Source organism: Python bivittatus, unplaced genomic scaffold, assembly GCF_059951505.1.
Source record: "Python bivittatus isolate LINGU-HERP-01145 unplaced genomic scaffold, Pbiv_v1 ctg000480_np1212, whole genome shotgun sequence".
NCBI lineage: Eukaryota > Metazoa > Chordata > Lepidosauria > Squamata > Pythonidae > Python > Python bivittatus.
The window spans coordinates 39,975,727-39,984,946 of NW_028277075.1; the positions used below are offsets into that span (position 1 = coordinate 39,975,727).

The 9,220-nt window shown below is 37.8% G+C and overlaps 1 protein-coding gene across 1 annotated transcript; it reads left to right on the forward strand.

The window, feature by feature from the left end:
- The first annotated feature begins 723 nt into the window (after positions 1-723).
- On the forward strand, positions 724-2,313 carry RAG2 (recombination activating 2). Its single transcript, XM_007441885.2, has one exon. The coding sequence runs from the start codon at positions 724-726 to the stop codon at positions 2,311-2,313; it is 1,590 nt and encodes a 529-aa protein (XP_007441947.2).
- Positions 2,314-9,220: the final 6,907 nt, after the last annotated feature.

Consider the following 9,220-nt stretch of genomic DNA (forward strand, 5'->3'; position numbering starts at 1 on the left):
TTTTGATTATTTATTTTACTACCCTTTTTCTTGCCGAGTACTTAATATTTTTCTTAAGGAATTAAGAAAAAAATCATAAGGAATTATTTCAGTTGAAGGCAATGATATTGTGATCACAAAAGTGTTGTGGCTGCTGCTGCTGCTGCTGCTATTATCATTATTATTAAATATATACCCCACCATTCTGTTTACTTATCAGTTAAAAGCTTGGTGAAAGAGATGCATTTCTGCCATTGCCCTAAATACTGAGAGAGTAGGGGGTAAACACACCTCCATGTGGAGAACTTTCCATAGTCTGTGAACAACACAGGAGAAGCCCCTCTACCACGTACCAGATAGCTGAGCATCTGCAAAAGGGCCTTTTCTGCTCATATAAGTAAGCAGGCAGATTCTTAGCAGGAGATGCAATCCCTCAGATAATCAAACTTAGGCCATTTGAGGCTTTGAAGGTTAACAGCAATACCTTAAATTGTGCCCAGTAGATATTAACAGCCAATTCAGATATTTCACTACAGGCTTTGTATGATCCCTGTACCTTGTACCAGTTAGCAACCTAGAAGCCACATTCTATACCAGTTGCAATTCCTGGAAACTCTTCAAGGACAGCTCCATGTAGAGTGTATTGCATATGTTGAGACAACATTACATATCCAAGTGGTAACTGAACTGATAATCCTATGGTTCATGTTCTTGTTTTCTTTTTCTCAGAAATAGATAACAATTATGGCTTCCTTGCCAGACAAGATGTCTCTTCAGATGCTATCAACCATTAACAATTCTTCCCTGATTCAGCCAGGATTTTCTTTGCTGAACTTTGATGGACAAGTTTTCTTATTTGGACAGAAGGGCTGGCCAAAGAGGTCCTGTCCTACTGGGGTTTTCCTTCTTGATTTCAAAAAGGATGAACTTAAACTGAAGCCAGCATACTTCTCCATGGATTCCTGCTACCTTCCTCCCCTACGATATCCTGCTATCTGTACTATCAAAGACAGTACGGTACAGTCAGAGAAACACCAATATGTCATTCATGGAGGAAAAACACCAAACAATGAGCTTTCTGATAAGTTGTATGTTTTGTGTCTGGCTAGCAAGAATAGCAAAAAAGTCACATTTAAATGTACTGAAAAAGAATTAGTTGGAGAGCTCCCTGAAGCCAGATACGGCCATTCCATTAATGTGGTTCACAGTCAAGGTAAAAGTATGATGGTTATAATTGGGGGAAGATCTTACGTAGCTCTTGGGCAGAGGACAACTGAAAATTGGAATAGTGTGATTGATTGTATGCCACATATATTTCTGGTTGATCCTGAATTTGGATGCTGTACTTCATATGCTCTCCCAGAATTTCAGAATGGTTTTTCTTTTCATCTCTCTCTTGTCCAAAATGATGCCATCTATATCATAGGAGGCCATTCCTTGGAAAATAATATCAGACCTCCAAATTTCTATAAGATAAAAATTGATCTTCCTTTAGGCAGTCCAGCAGTGAGCTGCTTCATTTTGTCTGGAGGAATCTCAGTCTCCAGTGCCATCATGACTCAGACTGGAGAAAATGAATATGTCATTGTTGGAGGTTACCATTCTGACAACCAGAAAAGGATGATTTGTAATACCATCAATCTAGATGATAACAAAATAGAGATAGTGGAAAGGGAAGCACCAGACTGGACCCCAGATATCAAGCACTGCAAGATATGGTTTGGGAATGATATGGGAAATGGAACCATTTTATTTGGTATACCAGGAGATAACAGGCAACTGGTTTCAGATACAAACTATTTCTACATATTGAAATGTCAGGGAGAAAGTGATCAGAGCCTAGAACAGATGGCACAAGTATGTAGTCAGAGCTCTACAGAAGATGCTGGAGAGTCTACTCCTTTTGAAGATTCAGAGGAGTTCACTTTCAACTTTGACATTGATACTGACACCTATAATGAAGATGATGAGGAAGATGAAACTGAAACAGGCTACTGGATCACCTGTTGTGCAGGTTGTGTTGTTGATATTAACACCTGGGTGCCCCTGTACTCCACAGAACTCAACAAACCAGCCATGATATTTTGTTCAAATGGTGAGGGCCACTGGGTCCATGCTCAATGTATGGACTTGTCTGAGAACATGCTTATTCATTTGTCACAAGTAAATATCAAGTATTTCTGCACTGAACATATCAGCTTGGCAAGGGGATTGAAAACTCCCAAGGAGACTCCTCCTCTAGAAAAGAAGCCCATGAAAGCATTACGGAGAAAAAAGCCTATGAGAATTGTCACTCCTGCAAAAAAGTCCTTTATTCGTAAGCTGTTTGAATAGAACCACAGTCATGAATAATGTTCAGCATGCAAACCTCAGATATCATATCATATCAAAGACCACTGCCAACTTAAACAGAGGTTCAACTTCCAAACAGTGGTGGGTTTTCATTTTTAAAGCATTTTAAAATATTAAGATGGTGTTTATTTTTGTTTCACCTTAAAGTTACAAATATGGTTATAGCACCATAGCAAAATCAGTGCTGAAACATCATAGGTGTTATCAGGTCTGCATATTAACTAGATCATTACACCTTTGTTTAAATTCAGCAACTGGCAATGCTGTTATTAAAAGGGGGGAGGGGGAAGATGAGCTCAATAATGCTACCTCTTCTGAGTCTTTGACAGCCTACATGGCACTTGGTTACCATGCAATTAGGCCCCAATTGAAAGGTTCTCAAATAATCAAGCCAAATTCCATATCAACCTGAGTTGCTATAACTATAAGATATGGGGCTAGATGGATCAGTGATCTAATTCAAAATAAGCCTGCCTCATGTATTTAGTGCTGAGGCAAACTTTCTCTGAAGAAATAAAACAGTTTGAGAATTTTCATTTGAATGCTCTTTCACTCACATACACACATACAGAAACAAACCAGTTGGCCATTTTTTGCCATGTTTTTACAGTGGCTATCATATTTTTCCCAAACAGGCTAGACCAAAAAGAAACCAGATTGTCACAGAAAGAAGCCATGCTGGTCCCTGCAACAACAACCGAACAACCGAACAAACTGCTGGTCCAATTCCCTCTCCCCAGTGAACTGGACCTCCAGTTCAGCTGAATGCAGATGGAGAGTCAGGAGCTTCACATTTTGGATAACTGAAATGAGCTCTACGTAGTGCTGCCCTTGAAGACCATCCAGAAGCTCTAGTTGGTCCAGAATGCAGCAATGTGGGGAGTGATGCATTACGCTCATGTGATTCAAGCTGCACTGGTTACCCATTGGCTTCTGGGTGCAGTTCAAGGCACTAGTTATCACCTTTAAAGCCCTTTGTGGCACAGAGCCTGGGTCTCTGAGGGACCGCTTACCTCCAATGGTTTGTGCCCATCTGGTGCAATCAAGCAGGGTGAGTGCCCTCCGGATCCCATCTATCAAGCAATGGCATCTTGCAGGACCTAGGAGGCACGCCTACTCAGTTGCAGCACCTGCCTTCTGGAATATCCCCCCCGAGATTCGTGCAGTTCCCACTCTTATGACATTCCCAAAATTACAATAAACCTGGTTATTCTCCCAAGCCTTGAGATTAGGTGGTTGTGTCACTATTTTTAGTTCGTTTAATTTTGTTTAATAAGGCTGGGCATTTGCTCTTCTGGTTGGCCATGTTCTTTTTTTATATGTATTGTTTCTTCTTTTATTTGTAAGCTGCCCAGAGTCATTGAGGAGTCAGGTGGTCTTAACATTCAAATAAATATTCACTCCATTCTGGTTCAAAGCCTATGAGGGGTCACCTAATAGTTTTCATAGAGATACTCAAGCAACTGCATGCAAATAATCTCTATTAACAGGAGAGAATTCTCTGTGATCATAGCTTGATTGCAGAACTCACTTAAATAAGGGGGAATATAGGAAGCTGTTTTATGCTAAGTCACACTGGGAGAGCCAGGGTCATGTAGTGGTTATGTTGTTAGACTAGGAACAGGAGAACCCAGATTCTAGTCTACCTTGTACCACAGAAGCTCACTTTTGGCTAGTAACACTCTCTCAGTCCATCCTCCCACACAAGATTGTTGTGATGGGGAAAAATAAATCCTGTACTGTGCTCAGTTATGCATACCAAATAAAAATACCACTCTTCCTAAGACAGGTCATTGCTCCATCTGGCTCAATTTTGTCTTTAACATCTGGAGTTGCTAGAAATTAAAAATCTACTAAGCCATACTTTTCTTTTTTCCTTTTTGCTAAGATATTTAATTGCCAGCAAGCAGTTGACTTTTCTAGATGATGAGTTCTTCTGAACTGATCCTTTGTTTTAAAGTAGTTTATATCTGCTCTCATTACTTCTTTTTTATTCTGGATGTATCTTTTGAATTGCTGTTGTGGTTGTTGTGGTTGTATGAGACCTGTAAGGGCAAATTATTTTACAGTGAAAATGCAGCAAATAAACACTTTTACTTAAAAAATAGCTGTGTGGTGTCCTCTACAAAGAAAACAACTTGTTCTTATGTAGTAGTAGAAGGGGTGGGTGATAAAAGTTGGGAAATTGGGAACTGTGATGATTTGTACTCAAATACATTGATTTGTTCTCAAAAGACATTAAGTGAGCTTCTCTCAATACATAGAAGAGTTTAAAGCTTAACATTAATGTTATCCATTCGGCTTCTGCATAAATAGTCATAAAATCTAACCCAGTCCACACCAAATGTTGCATAAAACTTCCTTTATTTTAACCCTATGGAATAATAAGTCTAAGGATCAATACCAAAACTGCAGCTTGAAAATATGAGTGTGTGGGTAGCTGCATGTGTTTCCCAAACACATTGAGCTCCTCCAAAGCTTACTGCTGAATTGCAGTTGTAATGTACCAGGACAGGAAATAGCTAAATACATAGAGAGTTATTGAATTAATTGTAATAAAACTTGAATCAAATCCATTTTACCTTTTGCCTGATCCCACTGACTTCTCCTTCCGGTCCTCCTTGCTTCTGAGAGTATGGCTGCTTGCATGCCATTCACAAATCAAAAATAACTCTTTGCTGAATAACACTTCTGCATTAAAAACAAGAAGTCTTACGTTGTCCATTAAACCTACCCTGTAATAAGAAAGTTTAACAATTCTTTGACTGATGGGATTGCAAGACTGAATGTTGATTACTCACATTTGCCTGACAATGCTACTACAAATAACTCACTGCCTGGTAACAGTGCTCAGGACCCCACTTTATACAGTTTACTGAATGAATGGCAAAGAGGCATTGTGCTCTAATAGTTGGATACTAGAACTGGGGATCAAGAATAGCTGTGTCCTTCTCCTAACTCAGGAGGTGGCTTCCACTAAGCCAACTTCACACGGTGTTGAGAGAAGAAACAGAATGGCCAAACCAAAATGTGAAATGTTCTTATCTATGTGTAGAATCATTGTATATGATAATTGACACTTGTAACTTCTGCATAAGATCGTTTTCAAAGTATAAATCACAGCTATTCCTTCATCTTCAAGAGTCATTCTGAATACTCAACAACTCTTGTGAGAGATTACCATCCCTCTGGATGCCTAAAGCATTGTTGTATCTTAAGAGTGGATATCATTCCTTATTTGTTCTACCTACAGTTTTAAGTTCTGTAAAAAATAGATAGGAAACTTCATTAGGATACCATTTTGTACCATAATGTAGAAAATATTTTTTTTTGACCTATGACAGTTTCTTGAACATGGTACCCACCAGAAATATTGGACTCCAATTCCTATTATCCTCATATTGTCTAAAGTCAAAGGGGATTGTGTGGCCACACTGGCTCTTGGCAATGGGAGCTCTAATCCAACACAACTGGAGAATTGGTTACAGAAGGTAACAGATTGGTTACAGATAGCCATACACTTTGGAGCTATACATTGCTCCAAAGTGTATGGCTATCTTCAAAATGTGGTAGAGGAGAATTCTTTGCATTTCAAAGACCCAAGGTAAATTGTTGCTCTTTTATATGAGTTGTCTGCTAAAAAATTACTTTTCTTGCTCTGAGCAGACTGACACGGTGATCCTGCTGACACAAGCAAGAGACTTCTGTCTGTACCAAATCAGCAATGAAGTAACACTCAACAAGTAAAGTAATGCTGCCTACAGAGGCTCAAATAATGACATTTCCCCTTTATAAATCACATAATACTCTCAGAACAACTGTGCAGAGGAAGCATTTTTTAAAAAAATCATCTGCTATTATTTCTACTTAGACGTTAGCTCTCCCACAGGACCAGAATCAGGTGAAGAGAAAACAAGGTCAAGCTTTCTGGCTCCTGTCCCATCTCTGCATCAAGTCTAGGTACAGCCCAAGTACAGCCCAAAGCATGGAGTCTGCTGTGTGTATAGAGTTTCTCCCCATTGCGGAGAATCCTGCTTGTGCCGGGTTCTCAAAAAACAGAGAACATGTAAAGAAGTACAGTATAGTTGTTTTCCTGCTTCAGACTTTACTGCCCAGCTTGTGGATAGCTGGGTCTGAAAATATGAAGCCAGCACTACAGCCTAGCTGTCCCTTGAGGCAATTGGGGGCAGACTTTCCCAAGCTGGTAAGCCCCTGAATGTGTAGACTAACCTGTTATGCTGTCAGGAATTCTGGGACTTGTATGTGTATCTGGAGATTGCCTGTATTAGAGAAAGTGGGTGTAAGGAAATTAAATGCTTGAATAGGGCTTCAGTCCTGAGAGATTAACTAGCAGCACAACCCATCCCTGTCTTCTTCAGTAGGCCAAGAAGACTGAAAAATGGGGAACATTCTTCTTCCCTTCTGGAGCTTAATTCAATGACCCTTTATGTTCCTCAGTCATTAGGAATGCTGCAGAGAATAAGAGATGAGGTAGAAGATACAAAGAGAACATTAAAGAATAAAAAAGGAATGTCTTTTTTTTAAAAAAAAGATGATGACTTGGAGAAAAAAGGAAAGGGAGTACAAAGAGTGAGAGGTGGAAGAAGGAAATAGAATGGACACAATTTTTCACCCTTTGCTATATTATATATTGTATTAAATATTTTTTAAAAGGAAAATAAAAACTAATACAAATTAATATAAAGTAAGAAAAAGAAAAGAAAAAATAAATCAAAGAGAAAGCTAAAAGTGCAAGAAAGGGGGCAAAAAAGTAAAAGAAAAATAGAAAAGAAAGAAAAAAGATACAAAGAAGTAGCTTCTAATCTTCTTTACAGCAGTTATAAGTACAATTATAAATTTACCTCTTACTCTATGGTTATAACATAACTCTCTTCTTTCTATAATTTGTCCTAATAATCAAAACCATAAATCATAAGTTAATTGTTTTCTGTTTCACGCAAAAAGTCCATAAGAGATTTCCAATCAGCAATAAACATAGATATTGTCTTTTTTCTGATCAAGAAAGTCAATTTAGCCATCTTAGCAAGTTCCATCATTTTCACCAACCATTCCTTCATTGTGGGTAGTGCCAAATCTTTCCATTTTTGTGCATACAATAATCTTGCTGCAGTTATTATTACAAAAACAAAGTTCCTTGATCTTTTTTCTCAACTGTTTGTCCATCAATCCCAAAAGAAAAACCTCTAGTCTCAATTGTATATTAACCTTTAAAATCCTCTGAATCAATATGTGTATTTGAATCCAGAATTTTCTAGCTTTTTTACATGTCCACCAAACATGATAAAATGTCCCTTCTTGTTGGCTGGTGTGTCTTCTGGGCTGTGTGGCCGTGGTCTTGAAGTCTTGTTTCCTAACGTTTCGCCAGCACCTGTGACCGGCATCTTCAGAGTGCAGGAGCACAGACAGGAGCAGTTCTCTCTGCTCTGTGGGGCACAGAGAGAACTGCTCCTGTCTGTGCTCCTGCACTCTGAAGATGCCGGTCACAGGTGCTGGCGAAACGTTAGGAAACAAGACTTCAAGACCACGGCCACACAGCCCGGAAGACCCACACCAGCCATTGTATGCCGGCCGTGAAAGCCTTCGACAATACATCCCTTCTTGTTGTTCACATTTCCAACATAAATTTGAAGTGCCTTTATACATTCCAGACAATTTCTCTGGTGACATATACCAACAATGCATAATTTTATTTAAAAAATCCCTCTAAGATTATAACATAGTGTAAATTTCAATCCTTTCAACCATATATTTTCCCATTGTTCCATCTGTATATTATAACCAAAAAACTTAGCCCACTTCATCATGCATTATTTCACTTGTTCTGTTTCAAATTTCAATAGAAGTTTATACATTTTAGCAATTATATGTTCATAATTTGTACACAATTCTATTTCAAATTTAGTCTTACAATGTTGAAAACATAAATTCTTTTGTCTACTTTAAATCTTTCTAAAAGATTTAAAGAGAACCATTGTCATCTATATCCTTCTGCCATCAGTTCTTCTCTTGATTTTATTTTACATTATAAAATTCTACTATCTCACGATAAGTTAGCCATCTGTGTTTGCCTATTATTTCTCATCTATAAAATGCTTCTTGTGCTGAAAGCCCCAAAGATGTTTTCAGGCACAATCTCGGTTTGTAATTACCATTTAAAAGCTTAATTTGTTGAGAAATACTTATCTTCTCTGGAAATTTCTTTAATTTTTCTTTTCTCTTTGTTTCATTCAAAATAGCTTGTGTTTTCTCTTGATTTTTCTTTTTAAGTTCACTATTATATTGTATAAAATAACCTCTAATAAAAATTTTACTCATATCCCAAACCATTCTTAAATCAGTGCCTTTACCTAAATTAATTTCAAAACTTTCTTTTAATTTCTTTTTACAGTCCTCCACTATTGCTTCTTTCTATAACAACATTTCCTTTAGTCTTTATCTGAAAGAACTAGGTTTTCTTTTATAAACCAAACTCACAGGATTATGATCCGAAAAAGTCTTTGGTAATATCTCTACTTTAGAAACCTTAGTGGCCAAGTTCTTTGAAATCCAAATCATGTCTATTCTTGAAAAGGCACTATGTCTTTCAAAAAAGTAAGTATACTCTCTTGGATTGCCATTTTCCTGCCTCTATATATCAACTAGCCCTAAATTATCCATCAAATCAAAGACATTTTTTGATAATTTGCCTTTTGTGATATCCAGTTATGGGGAGATCACTCCATCACAATCCCCCATCCAACACCAATTTTCATAAGAAAAACCTATTAGTCTGTCATAGGTCCTTTACAGAACTGTACTTTGTCCTCATTTGGGATATAAATTCTCAATATCAAAGTCTTAGTCCCATGCAAATTAACTTCCATCCCAA